The 26,493-nt window shown below is 43.6% G+C and overlaps 1 protein-coding gene across 1 annotated transcript in view; it reads right to left on the bottom strand.

Annotated features, from left to right (window-relative positions):
• The window catches only part of MOB3B (MOB kinase activator 3B), a 216,493-nt gene that overhangs the window by 5,347 nt on the left and 184,653 nt on the right, over nt 1-26,493 (bottom strand). Inside the window, exon 3 of the mRNA XM_053571711.1 lies at nt 23,343-23,545. Within this exon, the coding sequence (XP_053427686.1) occupies nt 23,343-23,545 (203 nt within the window). The remainder of the gene's footprint in view (nt 1-23,342; nt 23,546-26,493) is intronic.

Below are 26,493 nucleotides of genomic sequence, written 5' to 3'. Positions count from 1 at the left end.
GAATGGCTACCTATGAGGCAGGCCGCGAAGACCGCGGAAAGGCGCTTTAAGAGCTTCTGCAAAGGTGATGAAAATGTTCACCAAGATTGTGTTTGGCTTGTCTATGAATTAAAAAAAAACACACACAGATTTTTAAAATGAAAGTTTTTTTTCTTTTTCTTTTCCCTTTTTCAGAGAGTGGGTCTTGCTGTGTTAGTCAGGCTACACTTGAACTCCTGGGCTAGAGCAATCCTTCTGCCTCAGCTTCCTGAGTACTGGGCCAAAAATGTGATCTCCAGAAAGGAATAAAGCTGGGTCTCAGTTGTGGTCATTCGGATTCGCCTTAATATAAGGCAAATAATTGATAATTGATCCCATTACGTCCTGACTATCCACCGTCAGGGGACGAACTGCGCACCTGGCAGCCCGGCACACAGCGCGGTCCACCGCCCTCTTCTCACCTGCCGAATCTCCACCCACCAGGGGAATCAGACTTCTCCGGGTCTCCCACAGCCTGGTTTCTAGTGGTTTCTCACACACTGTGGTAAATGCTTTTGGCTCTTCAATGCCTGGCAATTTTTTGGTGAAGCTTAAAACCACCTAGATGGGAGAAGAGGTAATTCTAGGTGTGAGGAAAGAGAGAAAGCGGACGCTAGCAGGGCCTGAGCTGGTTGCTGAGAGTTTGGCTGACAGCTGCCTTTCCCTCAGACAAGGATGCAGTTCTGCTTTCTAAGAGAGGGTCTCACTTGAAGAGAGACTCAGGAAAAACATCGGGCTGCTTGCTGCTGGGAAATCCCCTCAAAAAAAGAAATAAGGAAAAAAAGTAAAGAAAAACAAACAAGCAACTACAGCATCCTAAACAAGCCTCCCTCCGATTCCCTGTGGGAAAGCTGGAACCGCTGAGGTGGAAACAGCAGCAGGGCAGCTCCGGCCTGGCCCTGCCTCGGGCACAGGGAGGCCGCCTTGTGGCAGGAGCACAGCTGTCCAAACCAGGCTGGCTCCCCACTTCCTGCGGGGTTTCCCTTCTCACTTTCTGGAATCCAAATAGCTGTACGTACGGAGGAAATGCCAAATGCCTTGACAACTGCTCCCCAACTCCACTGGACAGGCAGATGACCCCACAGTGGGGCCTCCCGGGCTCGCCTTGCTAAGGAGCCTCCAGTTCCTTCCACAGTGCAGACTGCAGGGCCTCTCCCTCTGTTTCCCTGCACTGTTCCCAGCGGCATCTGTGATGCTGTGGAGGTGGTGCTGTAGGGCAGGGATCTCTGCACACCCTCCTGGGAGAATCTTCCAGTCACATCTTCAACCAGGGCCCTTGGTGCTTTGTTCCTGCCTTTCCTCTTTGGAGCAAGGAGCGTCCAGCTCCTCAGCAGCAGTCAAGCAGGGGGCACTTCTGGGCTGGAAGCTTTTGTCCAGAGGGGGCAAATTGACCAGGGAAGAAAGAGGACATTTCAGAGGCAAGGATTAAGCATGAAGCCCGAGGATCTTTTTCAAAGCTATAATTTTTTTGTAATGTTGTTGTGTCTATATAATAGGAACTAGGAGAGAGAATTCCGGTAGGAGGCTGCCACCAGTCACCTTAAATTATTTTTGGAACTCAGCTCTGTAAGTATAACTAACTCAATGAATGAATGAAGTGGTGCCAGGTCACAAGAGACAGAGCAAGATGGGGCAGTGATAATAGTGACAATCAGTTGACAATGGTGTCTTACGTTCCTAACAGAGTAACTGTCATTTCCTGCACTTTTCCTGTGATTCAGGCCCTGGGATGCTTCACTTTCATCGTTTCATTTGGTCCACACAGCAGTCTTCTGTGCAAAGTGGTGTTATCCTCATGTTACAGAGAGGGGACCCAGTTAAGGACCCTGGCCATGGTTGCATAACGTGTAATCAGGGTGGCCAAGTTTGAAACTTGAAAACCTGTCCTTCACTATGCCCCAAGGCCTTGTGTTGAATGTATCTTTGTTCACATCTGCACACACTTTCAGCTGAGTCTAAGATCCAGTGGCTATACAGCAGCCAGCACTGGCCTCAGGGCAGGGAGGTGTGAGCAGGCGGTCCCCAGCCAGGGCTGCTCTCTTTCTTTACTAGCATCTTGAAGTTTGAATTCTTATAAGGCAGGCAGGGCAGCCAGACTACACATTTTCTTTTTTAAAGTTTTCCCAACTCCAACCAGCACACAGGAGTCAGAAATACTCTTTCTGCTTTCTTTTAGAATGTGGGTGGCAAATAAACCAAATGAAATAAAAATAGAAACATGGCCGGCCAGACCTCCCTAAACCAAAAAGAACAACAATTATTTGATTAATTAAGTTCCTAAACAGAAGCTCACAGTACTGATGCGACGGAGGGGTGTGTGTGAGAATGTGTGCACATACGTGCAGGCCCCCCAGGACGTGTATACCTACGTGTGGACAGATAAACACACGTGCCCGCCACCCACAGAGAGTATTTATTCATACTGATACAAGAATTAAACTGCTCTTCTTTGTCCAAACCCTACAAACAGTAAAAATAAGTCACTCTGTGTAAACATATTCAGTCTCTTGATTTATATTGGTTCTTACAAAGGCAGAGAGAGCTACACATTTTTGAAGTTCTCTCATTTAACCACAGGAGATGGGTTATGAACACGTGGCTGGCAGCCTTACAATGCAGCATGAAAAGCGAGAGTATGAACCAAAATGGTTAGTCATCCCTGTTTCTCCAGGTTCCCGCCCAGTCCCCCAAACTCTGTCCTTTCTAGCATCACGGCTTGCTCTGCAGATCACCTACCTCGTCTTTTCCACTCTGATCCACCTTGCTGGTGTGCTGTTATCCCTTATGACAGTCATAGGGGTGTCTGACCTTTTTTTTCTTTGTACATTGGAGGAAGATGACTTGTCCTGGGCCGCGGGTTAAATACACAAACACTAACAAAAGCTGATTAGCAAAGAAAAGTTCCGCGCATACTTTTCCTTATATTTGGCACTACAGATAAGAGAAAAAAGTCCTCCCAAAATCAGCATGTGGCCTAAAGCTGTGGGGATAGATTTAGGGGGTACAAAGGTTGGACACCACTTGTACAAGAAATTGAACATGATTTCTGCTCAAAGTGATGCTGCCTGTAATCACAGGTGCCTACGATGTCTGCCTGGTGACACTGCGCCCACTTCCAGCTCGGCTCCCCTGTCCTTCCTATCCCAGCTTGCTGACCTCCTCCCCAGCCCCTCAGAGGTCTAGCTGTCAGAAGCCTAGCTCCATACCTCTGACTCCCTGCAGTGGTCAGCACAGCTGAATTAGTTTCTGGAAGATGCTTCCAATATTCCTTATTTTGGAGATGAGCAACGGATGACTGCACGCATCTACTCTCTTCAAGGTATGAGACAGATTTCAGCACAACCCGGACTCCACCTCTGGAGTTGCCCAGCTCCTCAATGGCTGGATGTAGAAGGGCAGGGGTAGGAATGCTTCTGTCACACTCGGTCTGTCCATCAAGTATAGGAGGGAAGGCACTGGCTGGTGAAGGTTCCACTCCAAGTTAGCTTGTGGGCACCTGAGCTTTTATTTATTCTGAAAAAGCTTAATGGGTCCAACTCCTAATAGCATTCAAGAAACTGAACAAATATGATTTATCCTTTGTGGGTATTCTGAACTTCCAGGGCTTGGGTCCCTGGAGGAAGAATATACCACCACCCCTAGGAAAACAAAGAATTCCATAGAAGCAGTTCAGCCCAGCTGCATTCCCCACAGGACAGAGCCTGCTATCACTTAATAAGACCACCATTGTGTGTCTGATAACATACGGAGAATGTTCTTCCGCAGCAAGCCTGCAATTTAGGAAGTTTGTCATTTCTTAGCGGTCTCACTCCTTTGGTAGGAACAAAGTATTATTTTGATGGAGTAAGCGGATAGGAACCAAACTGAAATTTTCATGTTAATAAAATGTCTTGCTAGAAGTTCAGCTCTCAGCAGTTGGAGGCATTCTCCAGCTCCCGCAGAGAAAGCTTAGTCTCCTCAGAGCTTCGGGGTTGATCACCCCTCTGTGTCCACTGTGTCCCTGGCCCCTCAGGTCTCTGGGTGGCCATCCAATTTCCCCTCCAGAGAGTCTGGAACTTGGAGAGATTAGCGACTTGCCCAAGGTTACATGGTTGATATTTGGCAGATTGAGAATTTGAACGAAGCTCTGTCCTCTAGATCTTATCAAATAGGCCTCAGAATCCTGTTTTTCCTCTATACCAGTGGCCAGAAAACGATAGCTCAAGGGCCAAATCCAGTCCACACCTGTTTTTGCATGACCTGTAACCTAAAAATGTTTTTTTTTTTTTTAATTTTTAAATAGCTGGGGAAAAAAAATCAAAAGAATAATAGTTCATGGCATGTGACCACTATGTAAAATTCAAATTTCAATGTCCGTAGAACGTTTTATCAAAACAAGCCACACCCCGTGTTGATGGACATCCATGATGCTCCCACACTTCAAGGGCAAAGCCAAGTGGCTGTGACAGAGAGCATGTGGCCCCAAACCCAGAAGATTTAGCACTGGGACCTTTTCAAGAGAGCCTACTGACCTCACTGTGCACCAGGCCAATGCCATGAGCAGTGTGACTCCACAGTTTAAAAACCCCATGGTTGTATAAATGCATCCCCAAGTTACCTTTCCAAAATTGACCTGGCCATAAAGAGTCCAACATTTCTATCTTGGGAGAACAGTGGTTATTGAATCAGTAAGAAAACACTTCTAAAGCAAAAAATGCAGTGAAGTACAGCTCTCTGGCTTTTCAGAGTCTGGGAGAAGGCAAGTCCTTTTTTTATTTTCAGATTCCCAGTGGGTGAACCATAAAGACAATATGAACTATGCATACAGGAAATGTGCTTTCTAGGGCTAGTGCAATTTTTACTTGTCAAAGCTCTTTCTTCACCTGTTCTAATATTTTATTATGAGGCTAGAATTTTATAGACTTTTTAGCAACAGCGGCGTTATGTGGTACTGTTGTTCCACTGTGTTTAGCTCTCAATATAGGAAAGAAATTGCCCCTGTGTTGGAAGTTGGCAGCAGCACTGGTGCAGTTCAAGAGAAATCAAAGAAGATATCCTTTTCCTTTATGTACTATTTGTTCCCCTTTCTGACCTCAAATTGCATGTCTTAAAGAGCCGATTTATATGTGAAAAAACAAAAACAAAAAGAAGAACCAGAGCTATCAAGAAGAGGAGCCTGAAGATGGATGTGATGATGGTTACATGATGACGTGAGTATCCTTAATGCCATTGAACTGTGCACTTAAAAATAGGTAAGGTATTAGATTGGGTACAGGGGAAACTTACTAAATGCAGAATACAAATGTCTACGTACAATAACTAAGAAAATGTCATGAAGGCTATATTAAACAGTTTAATGAAAATGTTTCAGATTGTATATGAAACCAGCACATTGTACTCCTTGATTGCACTAATGTACACAGCTATGATTTAATTAAAAAAAAATAGGTAAGGTAGTAAATAGTATTTTCTATGTATTTTTCTATGATGAAAAAAGAACATTTTTAAAGAAAAAAACTACACTGCTATAAATTTTGGAAAAAACAATTTCCAAAGCTTTAAGGAAAATTTTTAGACATAAGTTCATTAATGAAATAAAAAAAAATCCTCAGAGGGGTTTTGAAAGATTTAAAACTCTTTGGGAAGAAATGAGCATTAGTGCATGGTCATGTATGTGCTTACACGTGTACATGTGCTTTTAAAAAACATGCCTTACTAATTCAATCCTTGTATTATTGACGTCAGTATTAGAAATAAAAATGTTCATACGAATACTTGCAATTAGAGTAATCTCTATTAATACAAAATACCAAGTACCCTTGTACTAGTAACAGAAACCAAAATAGAGTAACTATGTCTGGGAACCTCTTTTATTTACTCCTACATCTATACCAGTGACACCAAAAGAAAAAACCACACCCACTGAGCACCTGTTAGGATTCCTCTGCAGCATATGTATAAAGGGTGTTGTAGCCATGGGGAGAGAGGGAGTTCCAAAGGAAGAAAGCCACAATTGAAACCTTAAATTAAAAATGGAATTTAGATACAGGCAGGCGCACCAACCTTAATGAAAACACTTCCCCTTTAATCATTAGGCCATAAAATTAAAGCTGGCTGTGGATGTGGCCTAATTCTTATTTGATTCCTGCCCATTTGGCAATGTTTTTCAAAGATAAGATAAAATCTTCTCAGCATGTGCCATGAGCACTCTGGTGCTCCCCACCATTTCCTAGCGCGGTGTGTGTGTGGGGAGACTCTGAAGGCTCTGCTGTTTGGAGTAAGCTCAGGCGATAACAATGGCCTCTTACAGCCTGGGTCTGGCTGCGACGGGGTCAGCAGTAGAAATGCCGACTGGTGATGACACTGGTTTTATCAAGTGAAACCAGTGACAAAGGAACAGGCGTGCTCTGTGTCTCTGGGTGCCAGACGCCACAGACCAGCAGTGGACAGCCACTGCACAGCAGCATGGTGTGAAGCCGACCTCAACTCCATCAAATGAGCACTGTCTTGTTTTCTTCATCCAAATCCTGCAGGCCTCTCCCCCAACACACACACACAAACACTGAGCTTCACATACCTGGAAGTTTGGGGATTTCGTGACAATGGAAAGAAAACTTTTACAAATAACCCTGTAAGCGTGGACACTGTGGATGTGCTTTTAGGTTGTAATGGGCCTGAGCTTCTGCGCACCCCAGACTCTGTATAAACCATGAGTGCAAATGCATTGGCCCCTAAGCAAACTGCACTTCTAGAAGGGGTTTGTCAGGGCTGTAGACTTAAAAATCAAATAAAGTAATACAGTAAAATACGAGAACTGCTCTAATTAGTAGCCACCATTTAACCTACTGGTTACACCCCTAAAATGCTGGAGTTCCAGTTTCCTTTGATCTGGAAACCCTGGACCTCTATGTTCACACTGAAACTGTCAGCTGGAGGTGCGCAGAGTTTGCTTCCACAGCTTTCTGTTTCTCCCCACCTACCTGCTAACTCTGGTTTGTTATCCACCTGGCCTTTGGAGGTTTGGAGTGTGGATCCTCTACAGATATTGACTCCTTGAGGGCAAGGTGTCTTTGAAGTTGTCCTAGCACTTAGTTGGCTCTTTACAAACTACTGTCTCATTCTAATCTCTCAACAATGTGAGTTACGCATATTTCAGGGGCTGGGTAGCTGAGGTGACTTGATAGCCAGTCACTGCTAAGAGAGGAACAGAACTGGGGTTCCTGGAACTAGATTCCACTGGAAATCATCTAGCTGTCATAGATCATCAGAATCTACTTGAATATGACCTGGCATGGTGGCTCACACCTGTAATCCTAGCACTCTGGGAAGTAGAGGCAGGTAGATTGCTTGAGCTCAGGAGTTCAAGACCAGCCTGAGCAAGAACTAGATCTCATCTCTACTAAAAATGGAAAAACTAGTCAGGTGTTGTCGCAGGTGCCTATAGTCCCAGCTACCTGGGAGGCTGAGCCAAGAGGACCACTCCAGCCCATGAGTTTGAGGTCGCTGTGAGCTATGACATCACAGCACTCTACCCAGGGCATTGAGTGAGACTGTCTAAAAAAAGAAAAAGAAAAAAAACAATCTACTTGAGTAAGTATGTCCCTGAGCGAAAGTCCACTGCACGTGACTTTTCTCCATAAGACCGTGCTATGCTTTGTGTCTCCAGAATTCACATGTTGAAACAATACCCAAAGTGATAGTGTGAAGAGGGAGGTCCTTTTGGGAAAATGACTAAGTCACAAGGGCTCTACCCTCACTAATGGAATAAGCGCCCTTACAAGAGACTTGAGAAAGCTCCCTGGCCCTGCTCCTGCGTGAGGACTCGGAAAGAAGGTGCTATCTGTGAAGCAGAAAGCAAGCTCTTATGAGATACCAAATATGCTGGTGCCTTGATCTTGGGGTTTCCAGCCTCTAGAACTATGAACAATAAATTTATGTTGTTTATAAATTTCTCAGCCTAAGGTATTTTGTTATGGCAGTTCAAATGTACTAAAATAGGCTCTGTCTGAGTTCTGGAGTCAGACTGTGCATGTTCAACTACTGGCTCCACAAAGCTGTGTGACCTTAGACATTACTTCACCTCCTTGTCTGATCTTCTTCCTCTCTGAAATGAAGATGAAAATAGTGTTTATCTCACAGAATTGTGTGCATAAATGCATAAATATATTTCTATAGCTTCTGGCTCATAACTTTGCTCAAAAATATTCCCTATAGGGCAGTGCCTATAGCTCAAAGCAGTAGGGCGCCGGCCCCATATACTGGAGGTGGCGGGTTCAAATCTGGCCCCAGCCAAAAACTGCAAAAACAAACAAACAAAATATATATATTCCCTATATTATATCCTCAGACTGAACAAAGCAGATGAAAAGAAACCCAGTCATTATAGAGGGCATTTAAAATTCTTCTATGCCAAAACATTTTAATAAGAGAAATAAATCTTTTCCACAAATCTATTTTATTATAAAATTATACTATTAGAAATAAATGAAGTGAAAGGAAATCCACAATATGCCAGGATGGGAGGAAGTCTAAACCTTCCCTAATCCAATGGGTTTATAACTTATTTTAGCACAGAAACTATTTCTTCTAACTTAATGTCACACAGAAGCCATTCATCAAGAGAGAGCTGTAGCAGCTCTGGTTGAAGAGGAGTGAGGTCCCAGAACTAGGCTCTGGCGTCACCCAGCACATTACAGAACCTGTGTGCTAAGGACCACGGTTTGGAAACCACCGATCTTGGCTATGTCTACTCATTTTACCAGTGGGAAAAGTCGGACCATTCATATGTCTGCACAGATACGGTGGCTCATGCTGAGGTCCAAGCCTGGCTTGTCATGTGTCCGCAGCACCTAGCCAGGTGCCTAGAGCACAGTGCCCTGGCTGCACTAAGGTCTGTGTGATGGGGGGTCTCGCCCAGGTGAGGTACACAATGAGGAGGTGCAGTCTTAAGAGATGGCTTCTGGGATGTGGTGGTGATTACTGCCAGCAGGAGGCAACAAAAACACCATATGGTCCAGACAGGGTGCTGGGTATAGGGTTAATTCTAGGGGAAGGGGGAGGGTATGCCAAAGTAAGCCTGAGCTTAGGGAAACAGGAGTGAGTCTAGGTGCCATCTAGAAAACCAAGGTGAAGGGGCCACTTTCAGGCATCTTGTTGAATTCCAGTTTTACCCAGAAATTTAGGAATAGCGAATAGCTGGTGTTAGTTTCAAAGTATAATTCCTAGACCACCTGCATCAGAATTACCTGGGAGCTTATTAACAATGCAGATCCACGAGCCCCATCCCAGACCTACTGAACCAGAATTTCCTGTGGTAAAGCCCATGTGTCTATGTCCTTCGCACGTTCCCCAGATGCTCTCCTGCAGTGAAGTTTGAGAAGCACCATACTCAATCTCACAGGTGCCACATGCGAATCATCTGGACAGCTTGACTTTGCCCGGGCCCTGCCTGTGGAGATTCTGATTTAATAGGTCTGAGATGAGGCCTGAGAATTGGTACATCATCCTCAGTGATGTTCACAATGGTTTACAGCCATTTGTAACTGATTGCAGAGGGGAGGGATAGCCCCACCTGCAAATCCTGCTTGCACACGCGGAAAGGGTGGAGACTTAGGACACAGGCTGGGGAAACACAGTTGTCACTCATGGCATCCATTAGGGCTGGACAGAGGGCTGAGAGATGATCAGTGTCTTTTCTAGCTCCTCAAAACAGTTTATGCTGCCCCAAAGAAGCCTAGTCATCTGCTAGGAGCCTACCAGAGCCTGACATTGAATGACAGAAAATTTCCCTGGCAGTGGGGTCCTCAGGTCTTTCTCTGTGACATGAATTACTTTTGTTGTTATAACCAACGGAAAATGCAGATATTTTAATTGGCTGTTAGAGAAGAGCTGCTACTTTTCCTCTCAGGTTGTCTTTGTTAACCGCCCAGGCAGCAAGGAAGACAAAAGGTTTCAGCAAAGACCTGTCAAAAACATTGTTCTTGTGAATACTGAAGTTGTTTTTAAATGTGTTGGATGCATTTTCCAAAAATAGTTTTAAAATGAAATTTGTTGAAATATGCTTATGTATTTTATTTTTATATAAAATATTACACATATTTATCTTTAATAAAATGCTTCTAGTTACATATACCATTTGATGAGTTTTGACATATATCTGCTCCCATGTAACCACCACTACCATTAAGACAAAAATGTTTCCATCATCCTGAAAAATCTCTCCAGCCCTTCTGCAATCAACGTCCTCACCCAAGTGGCCCCGGCCAACCTTAAAGCTGATCTTTCTAACCCTCTGGATTAATTTAGACTGTTTTAGAATTTGATATAAATGGAATCAAACAGTATGTATTTTCTGTGTCTGGTTCCTTTGCTCAGCACACTGTTTTTAAGATGTATCCCTAAGCACAACATTGTTAGTGAAGAATATCATTCACTGTTTCTTATCTATATCAGAAGTAAGTGTACAAGGCTGGAAGATATTACAGCATAACAATGTTTTGGAAGGACCACATTAGCACAATGTATTACTCACATGTCTGCAATGATGCTGGTGTAAACCAAGCCACTGCACCGCCAGTCACTGCACTTACAACGATGGGCAGGGCATAGTACTAAATAAAGACGATACGCTTCACGTATTTATTATACTTTTGTCATTACTTTAGAGTGCTCCTTCTATTTATTAAAAAAAAATGTTAACTATAAAACAGCCTCCAGCAGGTACTGTAGGGGGTGTTCCAGAAGGAGGCACTTTAGTCTCTGGGTGTATTAGCGCCCCCTGAGGACCTTTCCGTGGGAAAAGGTGTAGAGATGGAGGACGCTGTTACTGACCATCCTGACCCTGTGCAGGCCAAGGCTAATGTGTGGGCTTATGTCTCAGTATTTAGCAAAGAAGTTTAAAAAGTAAGAAAAAAAATAAAACTTTTTAAAATAGAAAAAAATACATAGAATAAGTATGTAAAGAAAGAAAATTATTTTGGTGCAGCTGTACAATATATTTGTGTTTATGTGTTATTACAAAGAGTCAGAAAGTTAAAAAATGTTTAAAATTTTATAAATGTAGTGTAGCCTAAGTATACAGTGTTTATAAGATCTACGGGAGTGAACAGTGATGATCTTGGCCTTCACATTCACTCACCACTCACTGACACACCCAGAGCAGCCTCTAGTTCTGCAAACCCCACTGGGGGTAAGTGCCCTGTACAAGTGTACCATTCTTTTACCTTTTATACTGAACTTTTAGTGTGCCTTGTCTATGTTTGGACACACAAATACTTACCATGCTATAATTGCCTACAGTATTCAGCAGAGCCCTGTGCAGTGCAGGTTCGCAGCCTGGGAACGTAGGCTACACCATATAGCCTACCTGTGTAGTGGGCTGTACCATCTAGGTTGGTTATGTGCAATAATTGTGAAGTTCACACAGAAGGCGATAGCCCAACATCACATTTCTCAGAACATATCCCTGTTGTTAAGTGACCCATGATTGTACTTCAGCAGAAAGAGCAGGTTTCCAGAGTGATGGAAGGCAGGTTACTGTGAAGGGAAGTGAGGAAGTGGAGACAGTCGGCTAGATAGGCTTCTTTCGAGGAAGGGGAGTAGGAAGAAGCCACCCTGAGCTAATGGAGTTCCCACTGAAGCTGGGGATTTCTGGTGCAATGAATGCCTTGGGGAGGTTGTAGAATTGAGTAGGATGTAGAAAATGGGAGAAGATAGGGAAATTTCAGGGTCAAAGAAAGGCACACTTCACTAGTCTAAAAATTGTCTACTCAGTAGATAAAGGGGATAAAAAGAGGTGGAGGTTTTGAAGAATATTTTCACTGAAATGAGTAAACTAAAAAATATGTATATACACACACAATATATATATAAGATACAGAGCCTAATTACCCTTAAGTGTGCACTGGACTTAGAAATTCTCTTCTATCATGCAAAAATCTTGCCCTGACCCTGCTTAGCTTCCAATATCAGATGAGATCAGGTGTATGCAGGGTGGTACCATCATAGACAGGAATTCATTTCTAACAAACAGAAAGTGGAGAAAGGAATGGTTTATCACTCCTGACACTAGTCCATAAGAGATAGGGCAGCTTCCATCTCGGCTGCCCTCTCTGAGATGTGGGTGTTCTGGGAGCAGCCAGCAGGGACCTAACATGTAGAGTGAAGGGTAATGGGGAAATTCAGCCAAGACTGGGCAGGATTTGGGAGGACATGGAGGCTGAGGGACTTGCATATACAATGGCCCGGATGTGAGAGGACATGGTCTGTTCAAGGAACTCGAGGAAATTCCTTTTGGAATAGTCTGCATATGTTTTTCTTCTTCCAGATCTACCTGCATGCATTTATTTTTATGTATGGGTTCAGTTACACTCAGATGTACAATGTAATAGCACTCTATTAGCACCAACATGATAGAACTAATATTGGTTAGTGCTACACCCCAGTACCACATTACAGCTTAACTGGCTTTGTTGACGGGTTGTCTGTATCCTTATGCATAAAATTATTTCACAGGAAGAAGAGCTCCTAAAACCACACAAGTGACCACACAAGACTCTAGGTTAGGGAATGCCTGTAACCTTATCTTTGTGTTTTTATTGTTGACAGGTGGGTGGTGACAGAAGACACCATGTTATATTTCAATAAGTAAAACCTTCCTTCATTCAAATCCCAAGTTAATGACCATCTGACATTTTTTGGAGCCAAATGATCTACTCTTATCTGGCTAGGAAATTTGAACTAGTCTAGATCACACATAGCAGCCAAAATTTGGCAGGCTTATTTATGGGCATCCAGCCATGCTGGCTATTTACATTTTCATATAAATGCTTAGGGAGATAAATTAATTGCTGCTGTGATTGACATTGTGCAGTAATTTCCAACACTGCAGAGCACTGTAAAAAAAAAAAAAAAAAAGGTGTAATTATGATTTGGCACCCGAGAGACCCACAACACTTTCTATAATACTGAGCAGCTCCCTGGGATGGAGGTTCTGATGTTGCAATCCAGGGAGAATGTGGAGCAGATGGTTTTGAGTTTTATCTATTCTTCATCTGTAAAGTGGGAGAGAAGAGGCTTAGCACAGACTTAGGGCCTTAAAGAACTAAATGGAAATGCCTTGTGGAGGCAGTATGGGGCCAATTTTAAACATATCAGGCAGCCATTGGTGGTAAGAGAGGATGTTAAATATAGGAGTAACTCTGGAGGATAGAACCTCTGATAGGTTACAACAGTGGCTGACAGAACGTTCACTATCCAACACAATAGCCACTAGATATGTGTGGCTTTTGAGCAATTGACACATGGCTTGTAAAATTAAAAAACTAATTTTTATTTTCATTTAACTTTAATTAATTTAGCCACAGGTCCTTAGTAGCTACTGTATTAGATGGTGCAACTCTACCAAATGAACTGGTAGAGTTATATTAATATGTTATATATTATTCTTATAATGAAACTTCTTACAGAATAGAGATGTATCTTTTTTGACTGTTACTCTGGTGCTTAGCACAGAGTCTAACGTATAGAAGGTTTCCAAAAAATGCTTATTAACAGACATGCAAGAGCCAACAGGACTAACTTAAAATATAGAAGGTAGATCATACAAGACTGTGTAGTCAGTATTTCCCAAAGGGGAGAACCTTAGACCCACAAAATGCTCTGTAGTAAAAGGATTTTCTGCCAGGTAAGGTGGCTCACGCCTGTAATCCTAGCACTCTGGGAGGCAGAAGCAGGTGGATTGCTTGAGCTCAGAAGTTTGAGACCAGCCTGAACAAGAGTGAGACCTCATCTCTACTAAAAATAGAAAAACTAGCTCGGTGTTGTGGTGGGTGCTTGTAGTCTCAGCTACTTGGAGCCTGAGGATTGCTTGATCCCAAGAATTTGAGTTTGCTGTGAGCTATGACACCAAGGCTCTCTACTGAGGTCAACAGATTGAGACTCTGTCTCAAGAGATGTATATGTATATATCTTTTCTTGTCAAATAAATGCTGCATATTCTATGACTGGCTGGGAGAGTTAGAATGCACATCAGTGTATTTAAGAAACCTGAACAGTTTTATTAACTCATTGGCTCCCACAGTTATTTGACCATACCTTTTGACATCCTTAGAATTAAGATTCTGGAAAAAATACTGTGGGAGATGCTACAAGTAATGACAGGGAAGGAGAACAACTTCCAGTTAATTCCTTGAAGGTAACTCCCTGAAGACTATGTCCTTCAATTTTCAGCACATAGTTACCAGATAATAAATGTTTACTGAATGGCCTAGAAGATACTGCCTTCCAACCCAAATCAGAGGCAGTCTATAAACATTCCCACTCAGCAAAGGTCAAGAGTGAAGGCAGCTGTGTGGCATATAATTCTAGGCATTCTCATGCTGCCATAGTGAGTATGTCTGTGAACTGAAAGATAACCCAACATTTAAAAATTAGATAAAATAGCAAATTGGAAACAATTTCCAATGAGTTATGGAAATACATTTTTAGTTTTTTAAGATTCTCTACTTTAAAATTTAAACCAAATGGCTAAACACTGAGAATACGTTGATAAAGTAAGAACCAGCCAGAGATGTGGGGTGTTGCGAACCAGGAGGGAGTGTGTCTCTGTGGATAGAAGAAAAATCACAAAATGAAAATCTGATTGAGATCAGGGTAGAGACATTATTCTTAGTCACTCTGGTCTTGGGGTTTGCTACGTGTATGATAGTATCTTAGTAAGAAGAGACAGGAATTAATTCTAGTTCCACATTACAGTTTCAGCTAAAAAATATTCATAATTATTATACAGTATATACATTTATGCCTAAGTTTAATAAATAGTGTAGAGACAATTCCCATAGTATGGATTAATCTCTCTTTAACAAATACCCTTTTTTAAAACTCAAAATTGGAAAAAAAAAAAAAAAAACCCAAGAATTTCTTCAAGTCAAGTAGAGGAATCTGAATAGGAAAAACCCCAACCAAAACCAGGTAGCCCTTCCAGTGAGATGCCCGAACAAAGCCTGATAAATGCCGGTCTCTGCAAAGGAAGACGAGTTACTTGGGATAATCCATAGACTTCATCACCCTCTTTAGAATCCCTGAGATCTCCCCATGTATAACAAGGGCTTCAAAACTAAAAATAGACACATATTACAAAGATACTATCACTTTAGTGCTTACCAACTTGCCTAGTTCCCCATTCCAGAAAGGACTTCCTCATCTTCAGGGAAAGCTTACTTGTTCAGTCCAAGTTGACTGTATACCTCCCAACTGCAGTGACAAAGGTCACTGCATTGATGACCAGCGACTTCTAACTTGCTCCTTCGAGCCTCTGTCACCTGCAGCTCTGTACAGTAGGGAGCAGAGGGCATGGCCAGAGATAGGACAGAGAAACTCAGAGTTCTTGGTCCTGGGCACACAGGCCACTGGCCCTGTGAAGCGTTAGTCTTTGTTGGTAAGGCCTTTTTTAAAGCATCAGGGTTGATTTTTCTGATTAGAAAAGTGATACATATCTGTGATAGAAAACTTACAAAGCCTCAAAAGGTATATATAAAAAAGAAGCATTATCTATATTTTCATCAAGAAACAACCACTGCTTTTTTTTTTTATTAAATCATAGCTGTGTACATTGATATGATCATGGGGCATCATTCACTAGCTTCATAGACTGTTTACCAAGTTTCACATATACCCTTGTAAGATGCACTGCTGGTGTAATCCCACCAATCCCCTTCCCTCTACCCACCTCCCCCCACTGTTTATACTTTTTTTTTTAAGAGACTCACTTTGTCGCCCTTGGTAGAGTGCTGTGGCGTCACAGCTCACAGCAACCTCCAGCCCTTGGGCTTAGGGGATTCTTTTGCCTCAACCTCCCGAGTAGCTGGGACTATAGGCGCTTGCAACAACACCCAGCTATTTTTTTGCTGCAGTTTGGCTGGGCCAGATTCGAACCCGCCACCCTCAGTATATGGGACCGGCGCCCTAACCACTGAGCCACAGGCGCCGCCCTCACTGTTTATACTTTTTGCTGTATTTCCTTTCCTAGGTATGGGCAGATGATTAGTGAATCTTCAGAACAATACTGTTTTGAATCCTGCTTTTATTAGTAATATTGCATGCTGATAATTTTCCCAAGGGCATCATCTTTAATTATAATTGATCATATTTTAGGCTCTGAAATAAATCAGATCACACCTTTCTAAAAAACAAAAATCAACCACCTAATATACTATAAATCAGAAGCAAAAATTCTCTAGATATCCATAGGGATGAATAAATTAAGACTGGCAGGGACATGTGGCTGTTTCTGCTCCATTCCCAGTTACCCAGCACAATGCAACTCATTGAAAATAATGACATGCTTCTTTGCTATTTTTCAAATTGACACTTTAGAATATGTCTGCCAAAGCTCCTAAAATGATCTCTGGCAGGTTCTTCCACGCGTCTCTGGGCATTTGGGTCACTCGAATAACCGTCAATGGCTGATGCCTCTCTGGACACGTGTGTGTGCACACACAGATGCTACCTGAATTAATAAAGTCCTGTGAATGCAAACTCTAGCTTCTTACTCTCTGAGCCAGGTACATCCCCCTCTGCAGCCACGGTGGGTTTTAATCCATGAAAACTTCTCCAAACAAAGAGAGAGGGTTGCCTTGGATGAACGGTGACAAGGCTGGTGATACACCATGTCAAAGATCATATTCCCAGTAAGTCAGACTAGGGGAACTCTAGAGATGGTTTCATTCACAGGTGGGGAAACAGAGGCCACAGCTAATGTGGTAACATAATAATGGAAGCATCATTGTAAAGGCCAAACTGTCAGATGCGAAGGCTGAGGCTCTTTCTTCTAAAACGGCTGTGTCCATGTCTGATCCATTTGGCTGAAATTCAAAGAACCTGCCTGACAAGAAACAGTTCAGAGGCCTCTGTACAGATGCTGTTTCAAAAGAAAAGGTCCTTTCAAAAGCCCCACAATGGCCCTTCATTGCTGGCTATTTTAGGGAGCAGTTCTGGCTCATTCAAGAGGCTCTTCTTTTTTCCCCACAGTCCTAACCTGATCTTGCCACTGCAGGGCAACCTTGGCTCTGGCACTCACCAGAGCAGCTCCAAGGGAGGGATAGGTGTGGCCTAGCCACCTCTTAGGGGAACACGAGGTCAGCATATGCTGGGGCCGGGACAAGCTTGTGGCTTTCCAAATCTTTGGTCTTCAAATTGCTCTAAAAAGCACCCATTTTTAAAGTGGTACTTTTTGTGCTGAAGGCTAACGTGAACATCAATCACTTGCAAAGAGGCACCGACATGCTAGGGGGAGGGGCTGTGGTATGGCAGAAGTTCAGTGATGAAGGATGAAGAGGAATGTGGTTCACGTGTCGAGCAACTGCCTTCCACACCCGCTTGAAGTCATGGTAACAAGTGAGGGGTGAAAGAGCACGTGTAAAGAGGGAGCAATGGAATATCCAGAACTCAAGAAACGCAGCGACTGAGTATTTCTTGAAAATGCTTGTGTGCTTTGAAAATGCTACGGTGGGACATCACACACGAGGTGACTGAGGAGCCGGAATGAGCTGGGCTGGGTTGCGTGTGTGCTTGCGCGTGTGTGCAGCCTTCCCACGTGGAGTTTCACTTCTCTCCCATCTCCCTCTTCTCTTCCTTACCTCAGGCAGCAGTGGTGGGTGTGTGGTTGGGGCCAGGTGGCAGGAGGAGGGAAAACTCCAAACCTAGAGACCATCACAAAGCCGAGCAGTGCTGCCGAGAGCGCCTGGCGTGGACCCTGAGGGCTACAAGATGTTAATGAGTGATAACAAAAGGGAAAATACAAAAAGCCCAGCAGAGTAGCCAAACGCAGCTAAAACTGGCAGGGCTCCAGGAAACTGAGCCAGTTTCTTTACCGGATCCCTTCAAGTCCTTTAATATGCTGTTGTACGGTGTTGTGAGTCCTCCAGTGTGGAGATGATGTAGTGTTGTGCACACTCACTTGACCAAGGAAGGGAGTCCGAGCACTGCCCAGGAAGCAGCATTGTGAGGCCATACTCTTGGCAAACACCGATCCTTACATTTTTTTCCTTTGCTTTGCTTCCCTACTACATGGAGCTAACTCTTAATCCTAGAGGAGAAGAGATGAAATGCTAAAAATATCATTTTCAAATTTGAGGGTAATTACCACCTAAGGTCCTTCCTCTCATAATGTGGTCTGGGAATCAGCAGCATCAATGTCATTTGGGGGCAAAATGAATTACTCTGGAGTCCCTTCGTCTCAGACACAGTCAAGCAAACTTACAGTGTAGCCAGATCCCCAGGTGACCCCCCTCTGAGGCAGGTGTGGGGCTCCTACTGAGAAACACTGGCTTAATCGCTTTTATGGGCCAAGTGTCCTGCTATATGGTAGCTTTGGTTTCCCAGCAGCACCTTTACAAGGCAGGTGATGGCATAATCTCCATCACTGATAGAAATATGGAAATGGGGCCTTGGATAAAGAAGGAGAAAGCCCTGGACCAAGGTCACCCAGGGGTCAGCAGGGCCAGTAATCTCTCTCCTCTCCCTTCCCTAATCAGCTGTTCATTCATAGCTTCTGCACTGCTAACAGCCCTCTCTGCTTTTGTTTTTAGTGAAAGGCCAACAAAACACAGCTGGCTATTTGTGCTTGCTAATGATAATTCTGATTAGCTCAATTCTGTCAGTTGACTCCTGGGTAGCCAAGAGCCAATGGCAGCCTGCTTATTCAATCAGGGCCTGGCCCATTTTCTAATGACTAGCATCACTTTTGTGCTCCGTTTCCCCTAACTGGGAACTTGCTTGAGTTCAAGTCATCTTCAGCTGTTGTATTTACATGAGAAATGGACGATCTGTCGTGTCTGGGTCTGTGTCAGTGCACCAGCTTCCCTCCCTGGGGGAGACCATATGAAATGGCACGTGTTTCTCTGGGTTCCCAGGCTACCGGCCAGAGGGGCTGACCAGCAAGTCCCAATGAGAGCTGTGGGGCAAGCCCTATGTGTGGATGGAAATGCTGGCCTTTACTAGGTGGCCAGGGTGACCTCTTCCCAGCTTCTAAATTCCAAATTTTATTCCAACTCAGAGGCATGACAGGATGACCAACCATTCCAGTTCTCCCAGGACCAACGGTTTTCCCAGGACATGAGACTTACAGCACTAAACAGGGAGCTGGTCATTCTACATCTGGCACCAGGGCACAAAGGCAGTGGGGGAGCGCTGCTATCTGGAATCTGGAAAATAGAATGACTGAGAACTGGGGCCCCATTTCTCTTGGTCAGGCCTCAAGCTTAGGCTGCATCCCCTCCCTGCTCTGCACTTTATTTTGCTTTCAATCTCTATTGCTGATCCAGCAGGATGAAGCATTATTTCCAACACGAAAATGCCTAAGTAGAGGTCTGTAGGCATGTTCTGAGATGAGGGTGGTACTAAGAAAAGAATGATCACTGCGTAATTCTTCTCTGAATGAAGGAGCAACATCCATAAAATACTCTTTTCAATTTGAAAACATATTACGCATTTATCATGTACTAGGCACCTAGGAAATGCAGGCGTATGTCCTGTATACTCACAGCTCTCAAAGAGTTGACAGTCTTGTGGCAGCAGCTGATACAAACACAATTAACTGTATCTGCTACTAGGCTACTGAAGGGATCAATCACTAAGACAGAAAAGAGGTTATGGGCGCTGTGGAAGAGAGAATCAGGGCACTTCCGCTAACTATGGGCCAGCTGCTAGATATTCTTTTATCTCATTTAACACCTAAAATTTCTTTTTTTTTTTTTTTAATTTGGCCGGGGCTGGGTTTGAACCCGCCACCTCTGGCATATGGGACCGGCGCCCTACCCGCTGAGCCACAGGCACCGCCCACACCTAAAATTTCTTAAATACTTGCCACTTGATGACCCATTTAATTTTTACAGCTTAATTATTATGCCCACTCTATGAATGAGGAAAAGGATGCTTTGAAAAGCCACATATCTTGCTCAAGGTTGCAACTTAGTAAATGACGTGTCCAGAATTTCAACCTAGAAAGTGTGAGCCTTGCCTTATCATGACACTGCATCTCCCACCCTGGTGAGGTGGGTGCTGGCCGGATTCTCCACACCGCATGAGTGCTGCATACTCAGTCCACATCAGACAAAAGCAGCCAGGGAAGTGTGGCTACGCAGGGTGGAAATGTGGCAGAGGGAAATATGAGGTGGGGTCTCTCAGTTCTACACTGTGGACTTCCAAGGCATGGCAGTAGGAATGTCCCAGGGGCAGTGTGAGAACTCTGGGAATGCCGATTTCTAAGGGAAACTGGCTGTACAAGTCCTGCCCTCTGGCCCCAGCTGAATAGATTCTAAAGAATGTACAACTAGAACATGAAGCCAAATGCCTGAAATCTCCATCACCCTTGAGAGCCAAAGATGAGTGACGTTCACTATTTTACATTTTTCAGACTGCAGTGTAAATTTCTCAAGAGCATATCTTTCTTATGCACATAGAATATTTGAGCAACTTGCTTTGCATATATAGGGTACTCAATACAAGCAAAGCAAATAAAAATGTATTTTATTTGCTATGAAAATCAGACACACTGTGCCTGATTTTAATAAGTGCATTGGAATAGTATTAAAAGCTGGGTATTCAAGCATTACCAACGATTGAGATGAAAACTCTGATTTCAGCATTAACAAATCTACAAGCAAAAAATAATCCACTCTCTGTGAATACAAGATGTACTAAGTATCCAGAGCCTGATAGATACATAATTATTGTCATCAGAAATTTCTCAGTATCTATTTCTGTTACTTTATAGGTTGTAGTTTGTATAAAGCAAATGCATAATTTCAGACTATCAAGCATTCCAACAATGTATTAATATTTAAAAGCATTAAAATTAACTTCCCCATAATTATAACTAACAAAATATGAATATAGAAAGGAGACCGTTTCAAGCAAGATTTAAAGAAATATAAGTTTCTAGGGAAAGAAAATGGATACCTTTTTTCTCACTTCCACTGTTAATAATTCCTAGTTATTCTAAACAGTTTTTTTCCTAGGACCCCAAAGACGCTCCTATTTAGAATACTGGTTTGTTCAGGGCCTTGCTGTGACTCAGACGTCAAGTTAGTTCCTGGCACTGCCAGATGCTAGAATCCCTGGAGCCCTTCTTCAGTTATACAAAATAACAAGAGTTTTTAACTGCAAAGAAAGGCTTTCTCAGCTTGCTAACTTACACTCAGCTTTGTCCTACAATGTTGTCTTTATACTTCTGTGCATAAAGGAGAAAGTGACTTTCAGCTCTAGCCATCTGATGATTTCTGCTCCTTTAGCTCAGTGAAACCAAAAGTGCACAGAGCCTCTTCCTTCTGCGTGGCCCCTAGGGAAGGTTTTTCCTGCCATTTGAACATGTCCACTGAAGAGAACAAAATCAAAACCCTCGGAAACAGAACAGTCTGCAAGGTCTCAGTGGTTTCTCCCCCTCATCATTTACACAGCCCCTTTCCTCTGTCCTTGACATTTTCTGAAATTAACTTTATCAACTATTTCCAGTCTTTTAACTCCCTTGAGCTGTTTGCATAACCTTATCTTCTTATAGTGGCTATTTACCCACAACAACCTTCATAAAGGATGAAGTAGCAAAATTTAACCATTGACAAGTTTTTCCTGTTTCCACACTAGTTGTCCAATTGTGTTCAGAGAAGAATCAATTCCTGCGCCTAAGAGGATTCTAGAAAGGTCTTGTGAAAAAAAAAAAGCAAATTAGCTGTTCTTTAGCTGATAATATGACATATCTCAACTGCAACCAAAAAGTCATGCTTTGCTCTATAACTATTGAGTGATTCAAAGAAAGATACCTTTTGCCATGTATTCTCACAGCACAAGAATAGATTTCAAGTTGAAAAACTTTAACAGTATTATATAAAATTCACTTACATCTTATTTACCAGATACAAGTATAGTATTAAACATCTTTTATCTTTTACATTTAGATTCTTTAACATCAAAGGGGCCTTGCTGACCCTGGAGACATTCCTAGAGATGATAAACAATTTGCACTCAACCAACCAATATAAACTCCACAGCCCACATCCCCAACCACCTCATCCATCAAGGTCTCACACCAACCACCCCAGAGCTGGGTGTCAGACAACAAGGGACAGCCCCGATGCCCCAGAGTCCACTGAGATTATTTAAATTAGTCAACCCTAAGTCTGCTTACCCGGCCTGGCCTGGTTTCTTCTTACAAAACCCACAATAAGCATTCTTGCCCGTGTTTCCCCTGTGCCCACCATCTCCTGACTGACCTTGGTGCAGCATGACCCTGTATCTTGGGATGTGTGAGGATGATCAACTATCTTATTAATGACATTCATCTCCTAATATGTAGGCTTCATTGTACCTAAACAATAATAAAACCTATATTGTAAAATGTGTACCGAAAGAGAAAAGGCTATGGGGTAGCAAAATGGAAACCTTGGCATCAGCACTCTGGCCATTATTCCAATGGACTTGAGTGAAATGTAGTTGTTCTGTCAGCCATATTTAACAAAACAACTGCTGTGTATTATCCTGGATATAACACACACCACTCCATAGAGCCAACTAGAAAGAGCTGTGACAAGCGTGTCCACACCACGGTAGCACATGTTACAAAAGTCAATGAGTTTTTTAGGGGTTCCTAACTTCTAAAGCATAGATTAAGTCCAACTGTAAAAATAGCTTATTAAGAGTATAAAAGTAGTCCCCATTCACTTAAATAATACTAAAGTTTTATATCAAATATTCTGGGTTCTACCCGGAATAAAAATTAAACAATTAAACTACAATTAAAACTGTATTGCAAGAGACTCAAAGCAAAAAGCAAAGTCCCTAGAAAAGAATTCTGCTCTTACATAGGGCTAACTTCTGTCTCTATCTCTGGAGTAAAAGCTACTCAAAGGCAATTTCATTTGACTTTGTATGCCTAGAAACCAGCATATAGTAGGTGCTAAATATTTAAATGCTGACTGAAGAAATGTTTCTGATCATCTTTGATCAACAGTGTAAGAGATAACGTGAGAGATCAAAGATGCCCATTTAAGGGATTAAATTAATAGGTGAATGATTTGGGGGCTGAGAAATAAAGCTTACACCCTCTGGCCCAAACCATCACTTCCCACTAGATTCTGCCACCACTAGGAGAGCAATCTGAGACATTTAATTGGGAGGCTTGTGGACATCCTGGCATCTCCTGGCCTTTGGCTAACTACTAAATCCAGCGCAAATCTGCAATGGTCCCTCTAATAGCCATTTGTGAGCACTTCCCAGGGACTCAGCAATGCGCCATGACAAATGGCTGAGCTCCTGGGGTGCCCAGGGCACTGTCACTGTGCACGGCCACTTACCAAGGGCTCTAGCTCCTTGCGGTCTATGAGGTTCATCTCTGTGACGAAGTAATAGAAGTGTTTGTAGCAGGTGTTAACATGGGCTTCTGCACCCATCACAATGACTCGGTCGAAGTGGTGGATATAGACGTGGACAAAGACCCGGAAAAGGCGGCATAAGATTTTTTTGCAGATCTGAAGGAAGTTCTTTGGAAAAGGAACACCTAGAGACAGAAAAAAGAAAGAAAGAATTAATTCATGATGGTAAAGCTCATTTTCCTCTTATGTCTAATATTAGAAAGCTGGTAGGAGGAAGGTGAGGCTGCAGGGAGCCTGGCACCCCATCACAGGACTTGTAGGAGTGGTGGAGGCTGCAGCAATTGGAAAATATCATCCTGCCTCCCTGTCAAAGGGAGTGGTTACTGTGTGACTCCAACCCACTGTGGCCATATGGAGATGGAGGCCAAGGGTTGTTAGAGCTCCTGAGTTTTTAAGATAATTAAGAAATATGGAGTTCTATGTGAGCCTGCTATACTTCTTAAATGTTAGCAATTAATTTCAAGTTTTTAAAAAAAATACCACAGGGCTGATGTGGTGGCTCACAACTGTAATCCTAGCACTTTGGGAGGTCAAGGCCTGAGGGTAGTTTGAGCCCAGGAGTTCAAGACCAACCTGGGCAAGATAGGGAAGAAACCATCTCTACAAAAATTTTTTTAAAACATTAGCCAGGTGTGGTAGCAGGTGCCTGTACTTTCAGCTACTTGGGAGGCTGAGGCAGGAGGATCACTTGGGTCCAGGAGTTCAAGGTTGCTGTGAGTTATGATTGCACCACTGCACTCCAGCCCGGGCAACAGAGTAAGATCTCATCTCTTAAACAAAAATATTGTGGGTCAAAATAAAATATCTGTCTAGGTTAAACTCAGCCTACAAGATACCAGTTTGCAAATTTTGATCCAAAGCTTTCCCCAAGGTACATTATTTCTAAGGTGGGCACATTCAATAACCTTCACAGATATTTTATGTCACAGTCATTCCCCTTCATCTGGAGGAAGGTCAAAGTTAGGGGTCATGTTTTTCATAACACAGAATGGGTGAGTGGTCGGAGGAGTCACTCATATTTCTCGTCCGATGGACACTACTCCCAGCTTGGTTGAAGCAACAAACAGCAGAATCGCAAGCCTACTTCTTTTCTCCCTCTCAAACACTGCTTAACCCCTTATTACTTACTCTGTCCTTAAAGGGTGACATGTAATGGCTTCCTACATTAAACAGACTTGATTGGAATTCTTAACTCTGCTCCTTTTCCAGTTGCATGACTTGGGGGCAGTTATTTAACTTCTGTTTTCTCATCTGTAAGTGAGGGAACACAATCAGGCCTTCCTTGCATGGCCAGGAGGCTGTTTCCATGAGTAAGATCCTCCCACAGTACCTAGGACACAATGAGAGCTAACTAGGTGAGAATGCCCTCCCTGCTCTCTGCATGGTAAGGTCTGGAGCATCTAGCTGTTGTAAGGAAAATAATTACTCTTAACAAGAAAAGCTAGACAAGTCCCCATCCTTTCAGCAGAATTATGGAGCTGTGCTCAGGGCACACCCTAGGTCCCCAGGAAACCTGGAGCTTTGCTGTCCTTGCCTTCACAGGGACCCAGTGGCAGGTGTCTGGTGAGAAGCCCTCTGTAAGGAAATCACCTAGGACCTCCAGGGTACATTAAGAGAGACAGAACATGTCTGGCAGGTGGCAGTGACAGGATCAGCGTCCCTGGGTCCAGGCACTAATATGACTTTTCTTCAAAAACAGAGTGGCAACATATCAAATGAACCTAGGGAGAGACTCAGGCACAGCTTGGCAGCTGACTCACTGGCTAACAGATGCTGGGACTTGCAGGTAAGGGGCAGGTGGTACGGGAGAGCAGAGAGGGCACAGCCACTCGCAGAACGTATGGGTATGGGCTGTTTTCTCCACCTAAATGGAGCCAGCAGAACCACTGCTGCCAGGCTAGGAGAGGGTCTGGAGCCACTGAAAAAGCCTGAGTCTCGGGGCTGATGGAATCCCCTCTGAGATAAGCATGTGCCCTTCAGAAGGGGAGTTATGTAACCCACCTGGTGACAGCATAGGACAATGACATATTTTCACAACCTCTCTGTGGAATAGGTTTTATTCTTCCTCGTTCACAGTTAAACGATACTGAGGCTCTGAAACACAAATTCATTTGCTAAAAAGTGGTAGGGCTGGGATTTGAACCAAGTCAGCTTGACTCTAAAATTCAAGGTATGGAGATGTCTGGAGCGAGACTCTCACTCTTGCCTAAGTTAGAGGCATCATTCAATTGCCGAGTACAGTCAGGCAGCTAAGAGTTACTCTTCGGGGTAGAAATATAAATAAGTAAAAGGAAGGGGATGGAGAGAGAGGGGCAGGGAAAAATCCACAGCATCAGAAGCCTCATCCAGAGGTAATAAAGAGTCTGTTAACATACTCTGCTGCCTTCAAGGAGAATGCCCTTCCTGGCTAGTGACTTCAGACCACGGGCCTGGGCATGACAGTGAGAGCTAACACCTTCTGCACACTTCCTATGTTCTAGGGGCTGTGCCAAGACCTTATGTGGATGAGTTGGTTGGGTCCTTCAATCAGCAGATGAAGAAACTGACTTGGGACAATTAAGTAGCTGCCCATGGTCACCCAGCAGGCAAATAATAGAGGAGGAATGTAGAGCAGCTAGTCTGACTCCAGAGCCCATGAGCAGCGCTCTGGGGCTCTGCACACACCTCCAGCTCCAAGCCCTTTCCGGGCAGTCTGAACTCCCTCCAGTGCGCTCCTCTTCCTCCTCTCCTGGCTGTTGGGGGATGTGGGGAGCTTCTGCTGTGCCAGTTCACGTGCCTGGCCCATTCAGGCATCCCCAACGTGCCCTCTGTGACCACCGATATTTCAGAGTCTTAGACAGACCATGGATGTTCATGGCAATTGCTGGGTGCCTCTACTGTCCCCAAGCTGCATTTTCCCCCACCCTGCCTCTGCTCAGCTCTGAACTCTTGGCTCTGCTTTCTATTCTGTACCTGGTGCCTGGCTTTGTCTATGGCCTTGAAGGTGGCTTGCGTCTTGCCTCTCCCTTTTGGGCTGTGGCTTTAGTGCTGTTGAGAAAAGTTGGTTTTGGAATATGGAAACCTAGTTTAAAAT

This window comes from Nycticebus coucang, chromosome 2, assembly GCF_027406575.1.
Source record: "Nycticebus coucang isolate mNycCou1 chromosome 2, mNycCou1.pri, whole genome shotgun sequence".
NCBI lineage: Eukaryota > Metazoa > Chordata > Mammalia > Primates > Lorisidae > Nycticebus > Nycticebus coucang.
This window is presented reverse-complemented; position numbering and strand designations above follow the sequence as displayed.